The sequence below is a fragment of the Hirundo rustica genome, chromosome 28 (assembly GCF_015227805.2).
Source record: "Hirundo rustica isolate bHirRus1 chromosome 28, bHirRus1.pri.v3, whole genome shotgun sequence".
Taxonomy (NCBI): domain Eukaryota; kingdom Metazoa; phylum Chordata; class Aves; order Passeriformes; family Hirundinidae; genus Hirundo; species Hirundo rustica.
In genome coordinates, this window is record NC_053477.1 from 1,354,657 (window position 1) to 1,374,942 (window position 20,286).

General features: G+C 61.2%; 1 protein-coding gene across 8 annotated transcripts; it reads right to left on the bottom strand.

The window, feature by feature from the left end:
* Window positions 1-49: 49 nt before the first annotated feature.
* On the bottom strand, window positions 50-19,896 carry CAMK2B (calcium/calmodulin dependent protein kinase II beta). 8 transcript variants are annotated; one of them, XM_040087822.1, is made up of 21 exons: window positions 19,772-19,896; window positions 16,984-17,078; window positions 15,158-15,217; window positions 14,815-14,869; window positions 14,649-14,714; window positions 12,477-12,549; window positions 11,743-11,845; window positions 11,310-11,393; window positions 10,776-10,870; window positions 10,418-10,540; window positions 10,250-10,333; window positions 9,583-9,625; window positions 9,053-9,127; window positions 6,991-7,028; window positions 6,834-6,905; window positions 5,278-5,322; window positions 4,994-5,042; window positions 2,233-2,308; window positions 2,065-2,159; window positions 1,570-1,804; window positions 50-1,501 (listed from the first exon to the last, which is right to left on the bottom strand). In XM_040087822.1, the coding sequence occupies exons 1-20, from the start codon at window positions 19,834-19,836 to the stop codon at window positions 1,572-1,574; spliced, it is 1,629 nt and encodes a 542-aa protein (XP_039943756.1). In that variant the 5' UTR covers window positions 19,837-19,896; the 3' UTR covers window positions 50-1,501; window positions 1,570-1,571. The 8 variants fall into 8 exon arrangements, with proteins under 8 accessions (XP_039943756.1, XP_039943755.1, XP_039943760.1 ...); XM_040087821.1 differs by having other exon boundaries at window positions 6,991-7,031; XM_040087826.1 differs by lacking the exon at window positions 9,053-9,127.
* Window positions 19,897-20,286: the final 390 nt, after the last annotated feature.

Consider the following 20,286-nt stretch of genomic DNA (forward strand, 5'->3'; position numbering starts at 1 on the left):
AGGGACAGGTGCGCTCGGCCTTCCCTCTCCACCTCGTACTTAATGATCATTGGTTTTTCCTCATAATTTATTTGCAGTTTTCCCGAGACAAAAACGAAATCAGAGTCATCTTTTACACTTACAAGGCTCAGAAAGAAAAGACAAAGGGCTTTTTGGGGGGAGGGGGAGAGGGGGATATGCTGGGGAGGGGGAGACAGAAAAAGAATGAGAGGGAAGGGGAGGAAAGAAAAATTTGGCAACGATCCACCAGCATTCATGGGACAGGAACAGCTCAGCTCCTCGACATACAGCATTAGCGCCCGAGGGTTGCTCCCGCGCAAAGGGCATGCAGAGAAATCATCAGAATAATTAAAAAATAATATCCCCCGCCTATCCCACCCCCTCTCCCCCAGCCAAAACCAGCCCTCAGCATGGTGGGGATGCCCTGGGGAATTGTGTGGGGAGTGCCTGGGAGTCGAGTGATGCCTCTCCAGGGATGGGGGGGGTTGGGGGTGACGGGGTCCCCCCGAGTGCTGGCCATGGGAAGGGGGTGCAGGATGTGCTGCCGGTGCCCCTGTGCTGGGGGGTCCCCGGCGGAGCAGCCTGTGCCCCCTAAGAGACCCATTCTCTTAGTCTAAAGTGCTTTCAATGCTGTGTCAGTGCTGGCTGGATCGTCCTGAGCCTCCCACCCCGAACCCCAACATTCCCCGGCTGCCCTCTGACACGGCACCCGCCTCCCCCCTGCCAAAACCTGCCAGCTCCTGGAGCTGGCACCCGTGACACGGGGTGCTGGGGTGGGGATCAGTGGGTGGGGACACTGGGGTGCGACTGGTGGACCCTCCCAAAGGCACCTGCCGTGTTCCCTGTGCAGCAGTGCCCAGGATAAGCCTCGGGCCCCCACAGCAGCACTCCCAGGGGATGCTCTGGAGTGGGGTGGAGGGGAGAGAGTCTGTATGTGTCCCCCCCACTTCACTCACCCCCTGGCAGCCCCCCAATGCTGGGCACCCCCGTGGGAATTCAAAAATAAATAGCTCTCTCTATGTACAGGGGCTGGGGCAGGACAGAGCAAAGCGGAGCCCAAAGAACAATATCCACCACCAGCGACAGCAACACGCCACGAGCACAGCTGGGAGGGGGGCCGGGACCCCCCTTCCCCCCCAGCAGAGATGGGCCGAGGGGGGGGGCTGAGCCCCCCAGCGCCCTCACCTGTGGCCGAGTGGCTGGGTTGGGTTTGGGGGTGTGGGTGGGTTTGGGATCAGGGTGGATTTTCCCCCTTTCATTTTTTTCCTTGTTTTTTTGTTGTCATCATTTTGGCTTTTTTTCTTTTTTTTTTCTTTTTTTTTCTTTTTTTTTTTTTTGTCTTTTTGTTTTCTGCAAACACAGGCACTGGAGGGGGGAGCAGGGGCCAGGGTAGGGGGGACAGGCATGCGGACGCGTGCTTCGGGGGGCCGCAGCTCCGGCTGCCGCCTCGGCTCCCATCGCCGTCTCCATCGGGCTGGAACCAGGACAGCCACCGCAAGCTCTGTGGGGACACCCTGGTGAGACACAACTGGGGCTCCCCATCCCTCCGAGCCCCGAGCCCGCCCTCACCTTCACTGCAGCGGGGCGACGGGGGCCCCCGAGCCGTGGAAGTGGACGTTCTGCCACTTGCCATCGCGGCGGTGCCAGACGCGGGTCTCCTCGGACTGGCTGGTGCGGGGCCGGCCCTGCGCGTCGATGTACTGGGTGAGGCGGATGTAGGCGATGCAGGCCGCGTCCTCCCCGATGACGTGCACGTGCGGGTTCAGGATGGTCGTGTGGATCGGCTTGTTGTTCTTGGAGAGCACTGCGGGGTGGCCAAGGTCAGCGGGGCACCGACCCAGCGGGGCCGGGGAACAGGTGAGGAAGGGGCAGGGGCAGGGTTGGGAGCAGCGCAGAAAGCCAATGGCTTGGCAGCGGAGGGCTGGGACAGGCAGGCAAGGGGACCAGGACGGGCAGGCAGCGGGTAAGAGACGGGGGACAGCGAAGAAGAGAGAGACAGGATGGATCGGATCGGGCTGGACAGGGAGAGGATGGGCAGGGCAAGCGGCACAGGCAGGCACTTACAGTTCTCGAAGTAGAAGCGGTGGAAATCCATCCCCTCCACCAGGTTGCCCAGTGCCTCGGGCTCAAAGGAGGTGAGCCCCGGGTCGCAGATCTTCCTGCAGGCAGCAGGTGAGAGTGGCCCCACCTGGCCCGGCCCCGCCCTGCCCCACCCGGCCCTGCCCCACTCACGCGTAGGCCTCGAAGTCCCCGTTGTTGACGGCCTCGATGAGCTGCTCCGTGATCTTGATGATCTCCTGCTTGCGGGCTGGGGGCACGTCACTGTCACCGCCCCAGCCCCGCGGTGACACCGTGGGGGGGGGTGGACGGGATGTTGGGATGGACGTGGGACATGAAGGGGAGGCGTGGGGACGGACACAGGGACAAACAGACAGACCTTGAGGGCAGAAAAACCTTGGGGACAGACAGGTCATGGGGATGGACCATAGGGACAGACACAGGGACCTTGGGGACAGACAGACCACAGGGGCAGACACAGAAACCACGGGGACAGACAGACACCCTTTGGGGACAGAAGGCCCGTGGGGACAGATAGGGACCACTGTGCTCCCAGGACCCCCAAAGCTCTGCCACATCAGTATTCGGATAATCTCAGCATGTCTCATTGCTAGCCCAGTGCCACCCCTGCATGTCTCAGTGCCATCCAGTGCCCTCCCAGCATGCTCAAGCATCCCAGTGCCTGCTCAGCATGTCCCAGTAGTTCCAAGTGCATTCCAGCGTTACTCCTGCAAGTCCCAGTATATCCCAGTGCCATTCTAGCACATCCCAAAACAGCCAGTTCCATACCAGTGTTTCCCAGTGCCATCCCACTGTCTCAGTGCCATTCCAGTGCATCCCAGTACTCTCAGAGTTCCATGCAAGTGCATCCCGATACATCCTAGTGCATCCCAGAGCTGCTCCAGTGTCCTCTGATGCATCCCAGTGCCATCCTATTGCTTCCCAGTGCCAGCCCAGTGCATTCCAATAAACCCGGTTACAGCCTAGTGCAATCCTACTGCATTCCAGTGACAGCCCAGTACACTCTAGTGCCATTCCGCTACATTTCAGTCACACCTCAGAGTGTTCCAATACCATTCCAGGGCGTCCCAATACACCCCAGTTTACACTGGTACATCTCAGGGCCATGCCACTGCATTTCAATGCAACCCAGTGCCAACCTTGTCCCAGTGCCCTTCTAATACATTCCAGTTCACCCCAGTTCCACCCCAGTGCATCCTAGCATCATGCTGTTGAATTCCAGTGTGTGCCAGTGCAATTGCGTTCCAGTACCATTCCAGTGTAGCCCGTCCCACTATATCCCAAGGACTCACTTCATCCTGATGCCATCCTAGTCACCTTAGTCCCTTCATCCTAGTGCATCCCAGTGCCACTTGAGTGCGTTCCAACACAGCCCACTTCCATCCCAGTATCTCCCAGTGCTATTCCAGAGCATACCAGTATATTCCAGTCTGCCCTCATGCATCCCAGTAGTATCTCACCGCATGTCTGTGCCAATCTCCTGTGTCCCAATGTTATTCTAGTGTATCCCAATACATCCCAGTACCATTCTAGTGCATGTAAGTATACCCCAGTTCCATCCAGTGCATCCCGTGGCCACTCCAGTGCATCTCAATCTCAGTACCATTCTACTGTGTCCCAGTGCTCCTCAGTCCATTCTTTTGTCACCCTAATGTGTTCCAACCATCTCCGTGACCCTTCACTATATCCCAGTTTGTCCCAGTGCATCCCAATGTCACTTCTATGCCCTCCTAGTGCATCCCAGTGCCGCTGCTGTGCATTCCAACACAGCCCATTTCCATCCCAGTATGACTCAGTACTATGCCAGAGTATAACAGTACACTCCAGTTTGTGTCAGTGACTTCTTGCTGCATCTCAGTGCCAACATACTGTGTCTCACTGATTCCAGGGCATCCCAATACATCCCAGTACAGCCCAGTTCTACCCAGAGCACCTCTTGGGACCACCCCACCATGTCCCAGTATCATCACAGTGCATCCTGATGCCACCCCAGTGCCTTTTCAATGAACCCCAGTTGTCATTCCAGTGCCATTCTAGCATTCTATCCGATTTCCATCCAAGTGCACCCCAATGCATCCTAGTGCCGTCCCAGCGTGCTCCCAGTGCATCCTGGTGCTATCTCAATGAATCCTGGTGTCAGCCCAGCTCCAGCCTAGCGCACTCCAGATCCATTCCAGTGCATTTGAACACTTGCCCAGCTCATCCCAGAAATGTCCCAGTATAACCCCAATGCATTCTGGTGCCATCCCTGTGCCATTCCAGTGTACGCCGACAAATCCTGTTGCTATCCCAGTGCCATCCCAATGCATCCAAATCCCACCCAGTGCATTCCAGTGCTGCCCCAGCACATCACTGTGCATTGGTGCCATGCCAGTTCCACCCCAGTTCATCCCAGTACAATTCCAGTGCAATCCGAGGCATCCTGGTGCCAACACAATGCATCCCAGCTCTGTTCCAATGCATTCCATCCATCACACTCCCAGTGCATCCTAGTGCCACCCAACAACGCATCCTAGTGCCATTCCAGTGCAACCTGACACATCCTTGTGCCATTCTGGCTCCATCCCAGTGTATTTCAGAGCTGCTCCAGTGCATCCCAGTGAACCAAATGCATTCTGGTGCTATGCTAGTGCCATCCCAGTGCCATTTCAGTGCACCCCAGTGCATCTTAGTGTCATCCCAGCACATACCAGCTCCACGCCAGTGCATTCTAGCACACTCCCAGTGCATCCCAACGCATCCTAGTGCCACCACAACTGCCCATCACAGCGCCATCCCAGTGCATTCCAAGACCCTCTCAGTGCATCCCAGTGCCATTCCAGTGCAACCCAATGCATCCTAGCACCGCCCCAGCGCATCCCAGCTCCCTCCCAATGCATCCCAGCACAACTCTGCCGCCCCCTGCGCCCGTCACCTTTGGTGTCCTCGTCCTCAATGGTGGTGTTGGTGCTGTCGGAGGACTCCTGCTCATGGGACGGCGGCGGTGGGGGGGAGACACAAACAGGGGGGTCAGACCTGGCCCCGGGGGGATGGGGGACAAGCCCGGCCAGGGCTTGGCAGGACCCCAACGATGCTGGACGCCACGGGGGGACCCCGCTGTCACTGCGCCCTGCGCACAACTCCTCGTCCACGTCACCCCCCCCACGACATGGCTGATGCTGGGGGGAGGATGAAGGTGGAAAGCAGGGGCAGCGATACCTTGGTGCCGTCCGTGGGGTTATGAATGACAGTAGTTTGAGGCTCCTACAGGAGAAGGGAGAGAGACAGAGGCGGGGGTAGGGGGAAGCGAGAGCCCGGAGGGGACAACGAGGGGGGGACGACGGATTGAGCAGCACGTGGACAGGGGCGAGGAGACACCCAGAGCGGATTTGGGAAGAGGATAGAGAGGGGGGAGAGAAGCAGAGAGTCATTAGTCCAGCAAAGCCAAATGGTTTAATTCAGACATGGTGGGGGAAGAAAGGGGGGAAAGAGGTGGGCAGAGCTGGGGGAGAGACAAAGTGAGGCCAAAAGGCTGGGCTGAGGGGCAGCTCCATGCCCCTGTCCTGCATCCTGGTGCCCAGGGGCTCCACTCACCATGCATCTGAGCATCTTGGGCATCCCTGTGTCCGAATCCCAACAACCCTGCTGCCTGCATCCCAAGCACTGCCCATATCCTTGCGCATCCCCCAGCTTGTACCCAGACCATCCCTGTGCCTGCACCCCAAGCATCCCTCGGCTTGCATCTCTGTGTCTGGATCCTGACCATCCCGATCCCCACACCCTGAGCACCCCACCCACCGCCATCCACAGCTTCCTGCTGCCCGCATCCACCCTCACTGTGTGGGGTGGGCACCCCTTTATCCATATCCTGCACTCACTCACCAGCCAGGCACACCTTCCCCAGTGCACAGCACTCTGTGCCAGCTGGGCATCACCCTGCCTGTGTCCTGCTCTCATAGTACCATGTCCCTACCCTTGTGCTGCACCCCTTGGCCATAAAGATCACAGTGGGCACCCCTGCACCCACATCCTGCACCTACCTTGTTGATGGCATTACCAGAGCACCCCCAAATCCTGCACCTGCTGCTCTAGACAGCCACACCTTCACTCATGTCCCACACTCCCTGTGCCAGCTGGGGCAGTCCTGTGTCTGGATCCTCCACTTACCTCACCTGTGAGGTCACAGTCAGCAGCCCCATCCTTGTGACCCTGTGCTTGCCTTGCCATTGGCATGGCAGGGTGTCCCCGTCCCCCAGCCCTTCACCCACCTTGCCGTATCACCAGGATCCTCCTGCCTGTGGCTCGTCCCCATTAAGGGGCAGCTATGCCTGTACCCTGCACCCACCTTGTTCCCATGCTGGGGCACCCCCAGACTCAGGTCCTTGGTTCCCGTGTCACCGGACATCCTTACACCCGTATCCTGCACCCACCTTGCTGTCCCCATGGCAGGAATATCTGTGTGTGTGTCCTGGACCTACCTTGTCCCTACAGTAGGACACCTGCATGACTGTGTCCTGCACCCATGTCACTGCCTCCATGGCTAAGGGAGATGCGGGGCTGTCCACATACCTGCACCCTTCACCCACCTCGTCTGTCCAGTAGGGTCACCCTGTGCCCATATCCTGCACAGCCCTTTCCATCCTGGGGACAGCCCCCCTCCCCAGCAACCCCAGGAAGAGCCGGTCATGGCACGCGCATGGCGATGGATGGGATGGGCTGGTGGGATGGATCTGATGTGATGGGAGATCCGGGGGTGCAGGGTGGGGGGCACCTACCAGAGCGGTGGGCGGGAGAGTCCCCTTAGGGCTGGTGACACCGGCACTGCCTTTGGTGCTGTTGGTCTGGGGCTGGAGGGGAGAGATTGAAGGGGCTCAGTGGGATGGGGGGGAAACAGCCCACCCCGGCCTCCCTCTGGCCCCTCCGGCCCCTCACCTTCACGCCGTCCGCCTTCTTGTTCAGTAAGCTCTTAGCTGCTGCAGGGGGAGACAGTGTCAGTGCTTCCCCCCAGCACAAGGGACACTGCACGTTCCCCCCAAACCCAGACCCTTCCCAGCCACCCAACACGATTCCACCCTGGGTGCTGGCAGCACCTGCCACCCCAGTGTCGGAGAGGGGGAACACACGAGGAAGGTGGTGTCCCCATCCTGGGGGAGGTCCCCATTTTGGAGGGGTGGTCCCCATGCAGGGAGGGGTGTCCCCATTCTAAGGGGGTCTCCATTTTGAGGGGTGTCCCCATGCCGGATGGGTTGTGCCCATCCTAGGGAATCCCCATTTGGGGAGGGGTGTCCCCAGCCTGGAGGGGTCCCCAACTTCAGGAAGGTCCCCATCCTAGGGGAAGAGAGTGTCCCTACCCAGGGAGGGGTTTCCCCAGCCTTGTGGGGCCATCCCCCTCCTGGCAGGTGTCTCCATCCTGGTGGGTGTCCCCATCCTGGTGGGAAGTTCCCAAACTCAGGAGGATCCCCAACCTTGGGGGGGCTGTCCCCATCCTGAGAGGGATGTCCCCAACCTGTGGAGATCCCCATCGAGGCAGGGTGTCCCCATTCTGGAGGGAGGGGTCCCCAAACTCAGTGGGTCCTCAGACTGGGGGAAGGAGGTGTCCCCAGCCTGAGGGGGTCCCCCCCCATGTGGGGGGGACAGGGCAGGCTTACCTTGGAGAAATGCAGAGAGGAAAGCAAGAGAGAGGAATAGGGAGGGAGGCAAGAGAGAAACGGGGGTGGGGGAAAGGAGGAAAAGGGGAAAAACATAAAAAAAGAACATAAAAAAGATGAGTTGAGTACAGGGGGTGGGGACAGCTGCCTGTGCCCCCCCTGTCTCCCTGGAGGGGGACAAGGACGGGCACAGGTACTAGCATCTGTCACTGCTACCACGATCTCTGGCCAGTGGGGGAATAGGGGGTGACGGGGACATGGTGGGGCTCAAGTGGTTGTGCGGCGTGCGGAGGTTAGGGGGTGTCACCTCGAGCATCCTTGTCATTCCTCCACACTGAGGGACCCCTCCTCCCGCTGGCATCACAAGTTGAGGGGGGATGTGCAGTGACAAGTCCAGTGACAGCAGGGTAGTACCCATCAGCACCAAAGGAGGGGGTGGGCAGATGTGGGGAGGAGGAGATGACCCACACATCCCTCCCCCGCGGACGTATCTGTCTCCTCAGGAGTCCCTAGCAGGGTGTCCCCAAGGGTCCCGGTCCCTCCTCTGAAAGCAGGCGGGTGCTGAGAGGTGGGGGTTTAAACCAGAGTCAAACTGGGGTGCGGGAGAGAGGGACCCCTGGCAGGGGGGCCAGTGGCAACCCTTTGTATGGGGGATGGTTTAAGACCCGCCGAGTGTTTCGCAGCATCACAAACACTGGCTGCAGCTCTCAGAAGCTGTGGGGAGGCACATGCTGAGGGGGGCACATGCCGGGGAGAGACACATGCGAGGGGTGGCACATGCAGGGAGGGGACGCAGGGGGGGCACGGGGGCACACAGGACATGCAGCCCGTTCACTCCCCCTTCCATGCACCAGTGTGCCCCCCCTGTGTGCATGAGGGGGGCAGTGCCATGGGGGTGGGAGCGGTGGAGGGACACACTCTAAAATCAACCCCCCCACCCCCAGCTCCCCACTGCTGAACCAGATGTGGACCCTGGGGATGCCATCAGTGTGCCCTCCTCCAGGAACCACTGGCCCAGGGTCAAGCACTCAGCAGCCGACCTTGGGGTTGGGGGCTGGTGCAGGGACCCCTTCCCCGGGGCCAGCCGCAGGATGACAGCAGGGGGACAGTGGCATCTCTTGCTGCCAGCGGGGAGGGGAGAGGCCGGAGGGCTGCGGGGGCAGGCAGTGCCAGGGGGCCATGCATGCGCTCCAATTTCCGAGGAGGGCACCCGAAACCCGTTGGGGAGGCGGGAGGCAGGGAGGATGGTCGGGAGAAGAGGGTGACGTAAGGATAGAGGATCTGGGGACACACAGAGACCAAGCGGGGCCGGGGGGGCCGGGGGGGCCCTTTGCGGACGCGTCTACCTTGTTCCACCAGCCCCAGGGGGGCCCCGGCAGCGGCCGCCGACATGGTGGGAGGAGCGGTGGTCTGTCTGCCCACTGCGGGCCACGAGAGAGAGAGAGAGGGAGCGGAGCTCCTGTTAGGGGGGGCGGGGAGGGGCTGCAGCCGGGACCCCCACCTTCCCCCCCCCAACAAGAACTCCTGGGGTGCCCATCACCCCAGCCTCAGGCCTGGGGTGGCTGGTGCTGTTCCATCCCCCTCCCCGTGTTGTCCTCCCTTCAGCCACCGGAGTGGGGGGGGGACACACGGGGACCGGGCACTACCTGCTGCTGCGTGCGTGGGGCGGAGGGGGACGGGTCCTGCCCCCACCTTGGCTACCACATGCCCCGTCCTCACCGATGGGGAAAAAATGGGTTGGGGGGGTTAAGGAAGGGAGGGGAGAAAGAGAGAAAGACAGCGAGATAGAGAGAGGGGGGCACCGGCCCGGGGTGGGGCACTTTGGAGGGGGAGCTGCGGCCCCCGGCCCCCCCGGCCAGTGGGAGCCCCCCCTTACCTGAGAAGTTCCTGGTAGCCAACATGGTGGTGAGGATGGCACCCTGCGGGGAGGGGCAGGGTGAGCAGGGGAGAGGATGCTGGGGGGGGACAGGCAGAATGGGGCTCTGGGAGTGCAGGGTGTGATGGGGGTGGGTGAGATGGAGAGGGAGAAATGGGGCGATGGGATAGGGGTGGTACGGGAGGCAGCCCATGGGACTGGCATGGGACTGGCAGGACTAGGGGGTAGGATGGAGCCATGGGACAGGGCAATGGGATAGAGGGTGAAGGTTGGGGGGCACAGCTGGACGGGGGCAGGCTAGAGCCATGGCACAGAGCAAGATACTGGGCAGGGACAGGGTGGGACTGTGCCACACTGTGTGTCACTGGGACGGGACCAAAGCCCACAGCAGAGCACCAGGCACATCAGAGAGGGACTGCGACACCCAATGGGAGGGGGTTGCGCCCCATGGAAAGGACAGGAAGGCACTGATGCGTGCTGGGGCAGGAAAGTGCCGTACCAGGTGCTGCCAGAGGGTGCAAGGCAGGGGTCCCACAGCGAACAGGGGAATGTCCCACAGAAGGAAGGGCAGAGGAGAGTCCCACAGGAGAGCCCCATGGAGAGGCAAGGTGGTGCTGGGAGGATAAACATTGTCCCCAGCCCACACCTCCTCCACCAGCCCCCTCACCTTGAGCTTCCTCCGGGCATTGAACTTTTTCAAGCACTCCACTGTCTCCTGCCTGTGCATCATGGAGGCCACGGTAGAACGTTGCTGCGGGGGACAGTGGGGTCAGCACCACATGCCATGGGTCACTGCACTGAGGTGACACGCACTGGGGGGACACGCCGCACTTACGCAGACCCACGGGTGCTTGAGGGCCTCGTGGGCTGTGATGCGCTTGGCGGGGTTGATGGTCAGCATCTGATTGATGAGGTTTTTCGCTTCGGGGGTGACTGTGTCCCACTCAGGTGAAGGGAACTGGGGGAGCACAGGGACATGGGGGTGACAGCTGCGGAGGGGCAGCCCCATGGTGTGTGTGCCACCCCACATCCCTACAAATCCCCAGCCAGCAACCAAAGACATGGCCCAAAGCCACCCCCAGGCTCTGCCTGCTAAAGATCAACTGTGTTGCCCCTCAGTAGGTTCCAGAGTTAATGGACCAGCTGCTGCAGGGCATGGGGTCTTGGCACCATGCCAGGCACCAGGAACTTACATCGTAGGCCCCGGCCTTGATTTGCTGGTAGAGTTTGTGTTGGTCCTCATCCCAGAACGGCGGGTAGCCCACCAGCAGGATGTACAGGATGACCCCTGAGCCAGGGAGAGTGGGGTTAGGGGAGTTCAGGGACCCCAAACCACCCCTGGCTCCCTCTGCCCCTGCAGTGCCCCCATGACAAAGCAATTATTTCCAACATGGCCTGTCCCCTGCGCTGCCAGGACGGCATGGACAGGGGACTGTGCGGCACTGCTGGGGCACATGGTATGGGGTGGCCCCATGATGGGATCAGAGCAGAACAAGAACAGGAATCAGCATAGAAATGGTATGGGAAAGAAGGTGAGACTAGGATGGAGCCTGGAGAGTGCCAGAATGGGAGTGGGATGCGATCAGAATGGGACCAGGTAGGATGGGATTGGGTAGGCACTGGGCAGGGGCTGGGCAGGGTTCAGGACTGGGACCGGGTCCAGGTCTGGGATGGGGGCAGAGAAGGGGCAGGGACCGGGCAGGGACTGGGCAGGGCTTGGCTCTTACCACATGCCCAGATGTCCACCGGTTTGCCATAGGCCTCTTTGCGCAGGACTTCGGGGGACAGATAGCCAGGTGTGCCAGCAAATCCTGTAACAGGGACAGAGAAATGGGTGAGGAGAGACAGGTGAGCCACAACAGGAGGGGACAAAGACAGGACACCATGCAGGACACAGGACTGGGATATAGGCATGGGCCAGGGATGTGCTAGACAGGGGTGGACATGGTGGGGACAGGGCGAGATGCTGTGGGCACAGTGGCATGGATATACTGGGTATGGGATAGGGCCATGGTGGGCACGGGGCAGATGCAGTAGAAACGAAGCAGGGACTCAGTGGACAATGGAAGGACACAGCAGACACAGCACAGGGGCATGGTGAGCAGGACACAGTGGGCAGGGGCTGGAAATGTGGTGGGCAGGAGGGGCAACAGCACTCACCAAACCAGGCCTGTTGATCCCCCTGCACCTCGATGGCGAGGCCAAAGTCTGCCAGCTTCACTGCTGCCCCTTTGCACTTGCTGGCCAGGAGCAGGTTCTCCGGCTATGTGGTCACCAGGCACAAGGAGCACCAGGCATGGACAGCACCGGGCGCAGATATGGGTGGGGAGAGGGAGAGGGGGGATGGGACAAAAGGAGGGACTTTACCACTGCCATTGACCAGGTCCTGCCCATCACTGGCTCCGTGCTGTGGGGCTGTGGCCTCTCGGTGCCCTCTGCCAATGGCCGAGGGTGCCAGATGGCACAGCGCCATGGCCAGCTCAGGGTCATCCCATGTCTCATCCCAGCATCCCCCATATCCCAGCCTCCCCCTGTATCCCACCATCCCTCCATGTCCCACCACAGGACACCCTTGTGTCCTGCCCTGAACCCCCCCTGCCAAGCTCCAGCTGCTCCCACCCCCATGCCCCCATCCCCACCAGTTCACACTCCCCCTGGGGCAATGGCGACAGGGGGTTGCAGTGAGACCCTAGAGCAGCGCAGAACCATGTCACAACCCGGGGACACGTGCATCCCCAGAAAAGGTATTTGGGAGTGCTCAGAGCTGAGGGGATCCCCCAAGCCCAGCAAGGTCTCAGTGACTCCCCAGAATCCACCGGGCCAGGGACATCCCCAAGAACTGGGCAGAGGGAGAGGGGCAGAGGGATGGATGGGGCTTGGAAGGACACACTTACCTTGAGGTCTCTGTGGACCACCCCCATCTGGTGACAGTGCAGGACAGCCTCCAGGATCTGCTGGATGCAGTGGCTGCATGCAAATGGCAGGGAGGTCAGAGGTATGCTGCTCCCCCACCTCCCACAACCCCTGTCCACGACCTGCACCTCCAAAGGGGGCCCCCTGTCCCACTGCAAGGGCCCCACTGCACCCAGGGGGGAACTGACAAAAACAAGTGGTGACCTTGGATTTGTGGGTGCTGTGCATGGCAACCCCTCTGTACCCCTGCCAGGGGGGTCAGCCTTGGGGCATCACTCCTGGGGGATGACTACCTTGGGGAGAGTCCCACCTGGGGTGGGTCATTGCCTAGGGGACACCTATGGGGACGTCACTACCTGACATGGGGTTGTCGCTGAGGGTGTCATTCTGTCCTGGGGTGCATCACCCATGGGGGCATATCACTGTCTGGGGTGTTATCCCTTAGGGGTCACCCCTGGGACACCATTCCAGTTTTCACTCCAAGGGTGTTACTGACTAGGGGTTACACCTGTGAGATCATCCCTTGGGGGTCACTACCTGGGGGTGATCCTGGGGCAAATGGTCACTGGCTGGGGGTTCACCCCTGGGGAGGTCACTTCCTGGGGGTCACCCCTCAGCACCCACCAGGTGAGCTCCGACCTTGGCACAGAGCCATGGGGTGTCACCCCAGCGGTGCTTCTGTGCCTACCCCTGTCCCCTATGGCAGCCCCCCATCCCTGCTGCCGCCCAGACACTGGGATCCCCCAGACAGGACTCACAGGGGAAGGGGGGGAACAGGGGATGTGGGGAGGGGGGGGAACGCGGATGGAGACGAGACAAGAAAGAAAGAGGGAAGGAGCGAGGGGATGAGAGCCTGAAATGGGGGTGAAGGGGGGCCCCACCTAGCTGGGAGAGCAGGGGCATTAGGGGGGGGGCAACCTCCCTGTGAGGACTGGGGCAAAAAAGGGGGGGTCAGGGAGAAAAAAGAGTGAGGAGAAAGCCCCACAACAGGGTCCTGACGAACGGATTGGGGGGCCGGGAAGCGGGGGCAGCGGTGGGTGGGGGCAGCGAGGGGGAAATGGCCCCCCCGGCCCCCCCCAGATACTGACCTGCGGCTCCCTCTGCTCAGGGGCAAAGTGATGGGTGGGAGGAACGCGGGCAAAGAGCTCATGGACACAGTGACTGCAAAACAGAACGGGGGGCGGGGGCAGGAGGGCAGGAGGGAGGGTTAGGGGTGGGAGAGGGGTCAGGATACAGGGGCAGGATAGGGCCAAAGGGTGTGGGAGGGGGACAGGATGGGGTGAAGGGGTGAAGGGGTGCAGGATGGAGGGGTAGAGGGTGGGAAATGGGGGGCAGGATGAGGTAGAGGGGGTGGGACGGGGGCAGGTTGGCAGGGTGGGATGAGGTAAAGGGGTGGGAGGGAAGAAGTGGTGGTCAGGGTGTGGGGACAGGTTGGGGGTAAAGGGGTGGGAGAAGGAGGCAGAAGAGGGGGATGGGAGGATAAGGGGCATTTCAGGGGCAAGGACAGGTGTAGGAGGCAAAACAGAGGGCAAGGGCTGGGGGGTCAGCGAGCAGAGGGCAGCAGTGGGACGGACAGACACACAGATGGACACACGGACACGCACAGAGCCCGAGCTACATGTGATGGGAGACGAGAGGGACAGAGGGATGGGGGGAATGGATGGAGGAGGTGAGGGGCACGAGGGGGGACAGGGACAGGGGAGGGTGGAGATGGGGGGAACGAGAGAGGGGGAGAAACAATGTTGTGAAAGCCCAGAGACCATGGGGAGGGGTACACGGCAGCACACAGGGCACTGGGGGGCTGGGGACAGCACAGGAGGGGCCCTGGGGGCCCCCCACTTGCCACCAGCCCTCCCAGCACAGGTCATGATAGTGCCAGGACTCAGCGGCAGAGGGGGAAGCATGGGGTCGGAAGTGGAATACAATACAGGGGGCCCCCACCTGGGGGCCCCAGCCCACCCAGCAGCAGGATGGAGCCAGTGGAAGGGTTATAACAACACGGGGGCTGAGGGGGTGTGCCCCCCCTCCCACTGGGTGCCCCCCTGCCTGTCTTGCTGGAGCTACCCCACCTCTGCAGGCCTCCCAGGGTGCAGGGCACAGGTGGCTGGGGACGTCCAGGGCTTTATGGGGTGCATGGCGGAGTGAAGGCTCACCTGGCATCAGCCTCGCTGTAGTACTCCCGTGCCACGATGTCCTCAAACAGCTCGCCACCCGTCACCCTGAAACACAGCCAGGCACCATATCACCTTATGATCCCCGGGAGCCCCTAGGATCCCCTGAGCCCTTTCCAAAGCTCTGGGAGCCTCATGCCACACTCACAGGTCAAAGACGAGGTAATGAAACCCCTCCTCGGAGATGCTGTCGTGGAGCCGCACTGTGGGGACCAGATGGGGACAGGGACAGGCTCAGTCTCAGCCCCCCATATACTCCCTGGCCCCTTCCCCCAGCCACTACAAGTGGCACCCATGTGTGTCTGTCACATGCAGCCCACACCCCCACATCCAGTGTCCCAAAGGTGGCATCCAGAGGGACCCCAGGGTGAGACCCCGTACATCCCCAGAGAGACACCAAACATATCCCCAGGGTGTCATCCAGGGTGTCCCTGGGTGGCCCCAAGCAGGTCCACAGTGGTGAAAGCCCCCCGGTGTCCCCAGTCACTCACCGATGTTGGAGTGCTTGAGCAGCCTGCAGATACGTGCCTCGCGCTCCAGTTTCTGGTGGTCTGGGGGGGCAGTAGTCAGGGGGGCACCTGCCCTGCCCCTCCACTCCCACCCCCATCACCTGCCCCCAGCCCAACCCCAGCAAGGGGAGCCACAGATGCCCATGTGGGAGTGCATGTGGCTCTGTGGGGTGTGCACGTATGCACTGGGGGCAGGGGTAGGAGTTGTACCTGTGGGCTTGTGCACGTGTGTCTGGTTGTGCACATGTGTAAGCGTGTACAGGTTTGCATGTACGCACACATGGGTTGGGCAAGCACGTGGATACAGACATGCACACGCTATGCAGGTATGCACAGGTGTGCGTGTTCACATGTGTGCTGCTGTGAGAGGCTGTGCATGCCTGTACACACATACAGATGGGCATGCACATGTGTGCAAGCACCTGTGGCTGTACCTGGGCGTGGGTATGCAGGGTGTGCGGGGGTATCCGTGTCCTGCAGTTGTGCACACGAGTGTGCCTGTGTGCAGCTGTACCTGTGTGTACCTACGTGTGCAGCCATGCAGCTCTGTGGTTGCACTTGTGCGCAGAGGTGTAAATGTATGCGTGCCTGCATCTATGTGCATCACTGTACTTGTGTTTGTATGTGATGTGGAGTGTGCAGGTCAGTACATCTGTGCAGCTGTGCATGTGTGTGACTGCACGTGTGCCTACAACAGCCACCATATGAATACCCATGTGTACCTGCGTGTGCAGCTGCACTTTTATATGTCTGCATACAACAGCACACAGACACGTGCACAGATGTGCACATAGCTCACACACAGTTCACACACAAGTGTGCACCACTCCACTCACTGCTCACATCTGTGCATACAACTACAGCCACAGACACACACGTGTGCACACACAGAACACACACTCACACACCCTGTGCCACACTATGCTGCCTCTTATCCAGGTGCACATCCTAAACATCTACACCCTTGCGCATTGTCACATCCCACACCTGCAAACATCTGTACACCCCTACTGCTGAGGTATGAGCACACCCCACCCCACAGGCACCCACTCTGTTCACAGATCTGCACACAGAGCAGTGCCCACCCTCATGTGCAAGCACACACACATGCACACACTGCTGACGTGCACACTTGTAGTGCCACAGACACACACTCTGCTCACACCTGGGTGCACACCAAGCACGCACATACACAGACACACCTCAGGCACCCTCTGCTCATGTGTGTGCACACCCACACATGTGCATACACACACCATGAACACACACACCTGTGCACACACACACAGGTCTCCCCTGCCACTTATCTGTGCGCATACCCACCATCACACACACCCCCATATATACACTGCACACACCTGTGCACACACAGCTCACACCTGCACACACAGAGCTCCTATACGTTCACACACGGGGCTCACACCTGTCCATGCACACCCTCCCTCCCCACCATCTACTTACACCTGTGCACCTGCAGGACACCCCTCAGGGACAGATGAAGTTCTGAGGGGCCCTGGGGGAGGCAGCAGGGGAGATAACGGGAATAGGCAGGGCCAGACCCCACCCCCTGGAGCATTCACCCTGCTCCCCTCCCCCCTAACACCAGCACCCAGTGTCACCAGCACCACTGGGGTCACAGCTGCCACAGGTGTCACGGGCACCACAGGTATCACAGCTGTCATGGGCACCAGGGGCATCAGAAGTGCCATAGGCACCAGGAGTTATCACAGGTACCAGGGGTGTCTGGGAATGACCCCCTTGGGTGCCAGAGGGGTCTTGCGGAGTCCCAGGGTTCCTGGGGGTCCTACCTCTGGCTGAGAGCTTTTTGGTGTTGATGATCTTAGCAGCGTACTCATGGCCAGTGCAGAGCTTGACACAGCGCCGGACGACTGAGAAAGCTCCCCTGGGGAGGGACAGGCTCAGCACGCCCCAAAGCACCTTGGGGGGTGGGTAGGGGGTGACTCCCACCCATGACTCAGCACCCAAGGTCAGGGGGTTGTACCCACAGTGACTCAGCACCAGGGGGCTGAACCCCAACACAGAGGACACTGACACACTGGGCCCCTGCCACGGGTGTGCTGGAGGTGCAACAGGGGGTGGCTGGGAGGAAGAGGTTGGAGGGGGGGCTCAGAGCCACGCATAATCGGGGAGGGGGGGTCGCGAGAAGGATCCAGCACCGGCAGCTTGTTGCCATGGGAACAGTGGGTGGCCCGGATGGCAGCAGTGGCCGCGGTGGCGATGGTGATGATGGTAGTGGCGGTGACAGTGGTGACAGTGGTGGTGGTAGCAGTGGGCACAGGACCCAGCTGTGAATATAGGGAGCTGGCTGCCACCAACACCCCAGGGACAGGGACAGAGATGAGAAAAGCATGGTTGTGCCCACGACAGGCAGAAGCACCTGCAGCCCCTTCAAGTGCCATCAGCACCTGTCCTCCTTCCAGGATCCAAGTCCCTGCACATCTCCTGCCTGTTCCCTGTCCAACAGGCCCCTCCCTTGAGGGGGGGGTCAAGGCAGCACCAGGACACATAGAGGAGATCCCCATAACTGGCTGGGGACATGGCTGAGACCAGCACCACCCTGGTCCTGCCATGGAGAGGGTGCTGTGCTGGACGTGTGCCCTGGGAAGGGTGCAGGGCCTGGCTGCCTCCTGCCACCGTCCCATGTCCCCATGTCCTCAGGCACCAAGGGCCCCATGCTGGCGAGAATAGTGGGGACCCTCTCACCACCAGGGGAAAAGTGGGGGTTCCCAGCACGCTGACCTCTCCCTTCCCCACGTGGCCCCCAGGACAAGGGGAAATCGTGGGTGCCAGCCCCTGAGGGAGGGGCACATTGTCATGGTCCAAGCCATGCCTCAGTTTCCCCCTGGCGAGAGCAATATTCCCCCCCTACCCTGGCGAGGGGGGAACACATGCGCGATGGCTGGCAGGCTACACTGAGAGATGGGAAGGGGGAAACAGGACCACGTTGCCATGGCAACCAGGATGGGCTGGATTTTGGGCAGACCGACATAACAGCCCCCAATTTGCACCATGTTCCCCCTACTGGTACCCCCAAAGGGACTACAGCCAGCCCTGCAAAATGTTCCCCCAGTCTAGAGGGTGGTGGCACAACCCTCCTCACAAAAGGCTTGACCCCCTCCCCTCTCATTTTACTCCCCACCAATCCCTGCCCATGGATGGGGGGGGAGGGGGGGGAACTGCAACCCCCATGGCCTTGGGGGCAAATGAACCCCCCCAGAAAGAGCTCCTGTTCAGCTCCCCACAACACCCACCCGAGGGGGTCATGATGCGGGGGGTGCAGCTGGGGGGGCTTGGAAGAATTGAGGGTGGAAGAGGGACCTGGGAATCTTTAAGGGCCGGTGAGCCCAGGAGGGCTGGAATCTGTAAGGACCCAAAAGGGGAGTGGATTTGGGAGTTATATAAGGCCCAAAAGGGTCTAATAGGGGATAGAGGGAGCATGGTCTAAAAGGACCAGAGGGGAAAGGGATGGGAGGGGGGGTCCATAAAGATGGGGGAGGGTCTATGGAAATGGGGGGGGCTGGAGGGATGGGGAAGTCCATCAGGGTGAGGGGCAAGGGGGTTCTGAAAGGGGAGGAGGTCTAAAAGGAGGAGGTGCCTATAAATACTTAAGGATGGTCTGGAGAATGGGGGGTGTCTAGAGGGGAGCTGTAAGGACTAGGGAGGGGGGAGTCTATCAGGGTTGAGTAGGGTGGAGGGTTTGGAAGGAACATGGGTGGCTATAAGGGCTGGAGGGAGTGGGGGTTTATAGGAGCTTTTTTGGGGGGGGTCTGGAGGGATGGGGATCTGTAAGGAGCAGGGAACATGGGGGGCGGGGTGGGTCTGTAAAGATGGGGGGATCTGTGGGGACAAGAGGTCTGTGACAATGGGGGTTCTATTTGGAGCAAGGAGGCTTTAAGGACTGAGGGAGTCTGTAGGAGCCAGGGGCAGGAATGAGTGCTGGAGGAATCTGTGAAAATTGGGGTGCGTTGAGGAGATATTTGGGGGTCTGTAAGGATGGAATGTCCATAGGGTCAAGGGCAGCTATAAGAACTGAGTAGGGGCTCTCTAGGGATGGGTGATTTGGGACTGCAGGGGATCTGGAGGGATGGAGGAGGGGTCTGGGGTCACCAGGGCTGGGGGAATGAGGACACATCAGGTGAGTCTAAAGGTGAGGGTCCATAAGGATGGGGAAACCTTGGGGAACAAGGGGGCTGCAGGGACGAGGAGGGGCTCTGGGAGGGGGGGGCCCAAAGGAGCTGAGGGGTCCGGGCCGCCGGGAAGGGCTGGAAGGCCCCAGGAGGGGGGCGGTATAAGGGGTGGGGGCCAGTGGGGGGGGGGGGGGGGGGCAGGGCCAATACCGGGGGGAGGGCAGTACCGAGGGGGGGAGTTGGGCTGGGCAGGGCCGGTCCCGGGGGGGTGGGCTGGGGGGGCCAATCCCGGGGGGGGGGGCCAGTCCCGGGTGTCCCATCCCGGGGGGGGGGGGAGGGCGGGGGGATGCGTCACGTCTGCACCGAGAGGCTTCCCGAGCCCCGGGCAGCGCCCCCCGCCCCCGCCGCGCCCCGGGGCCGGGGCCGGGGCCGGGGCCGCCGCCCTTACTTGCCGATCTCCTCGTAGAGCTGGTACTCGTCGGTGAAACGGGTGCAGGGCACGGTGGTGGCCATGCTGCCGCCGCGCCGCGCCGCAATGAGCCGCCCCGGCACCGGCTCCGCTCGGCTCCGGCTCCGCCCGGCTCGGGGGGGCGGGGGGAGGCGCCGGGCCGGGGGAGGCTCCAGCCCGGGACAGCCCCCGCCGCCCCCCCTCCGCCTGGGATCCCCCCCAACCCCCTCCGCGGGGCACCCCCCACCTCGGACCTGCCCCCGCGTGCCGGGGGGGATCCCCCTTGTCTCCACAAGGGCCCTATAACCAGACCACCCCCCAACCCTGGAACCCCTTTACCCCAAATCACCCACGGGAGTGGGATACCAAACCCCCACCCGTAAAGGCCCCATATCCAGACGGCCTTCCCGGGACTCCTCCCCTAAATAGCCCTGTGTCCAGACTCCCTCTGACGGATCCCCCCTAGGACCCCAAATCTAGACTCACATCCACATCTCTTGCAATAGGTCTGGTCT

Bases quoted from the DNA above. Each gene is read 5' to 3' on its own strand.
- CAMK2B (XM_040087821.1), bottom strand. From the start codon at position 19,836: ATGGCCACCACCGTGCCCTGCACCCGTTTCACCGACGAGTACCAGCTC. The intron at 5,323-6,833 runs GTAGGTGCCCCC...CTTCTCCTGTAG, and splicing joins CTCTCCCGCCCACCGCTCTG to GAGCCTCAAACTACTGTCAT. The intron at 2,160-2,232 runs GTGAGTGGGGCA...TGCTGCCTGCAG, and splicing joins GGGGACTTCGAGGCCTACGC to GAAGATCTGCGACCCGGGGC.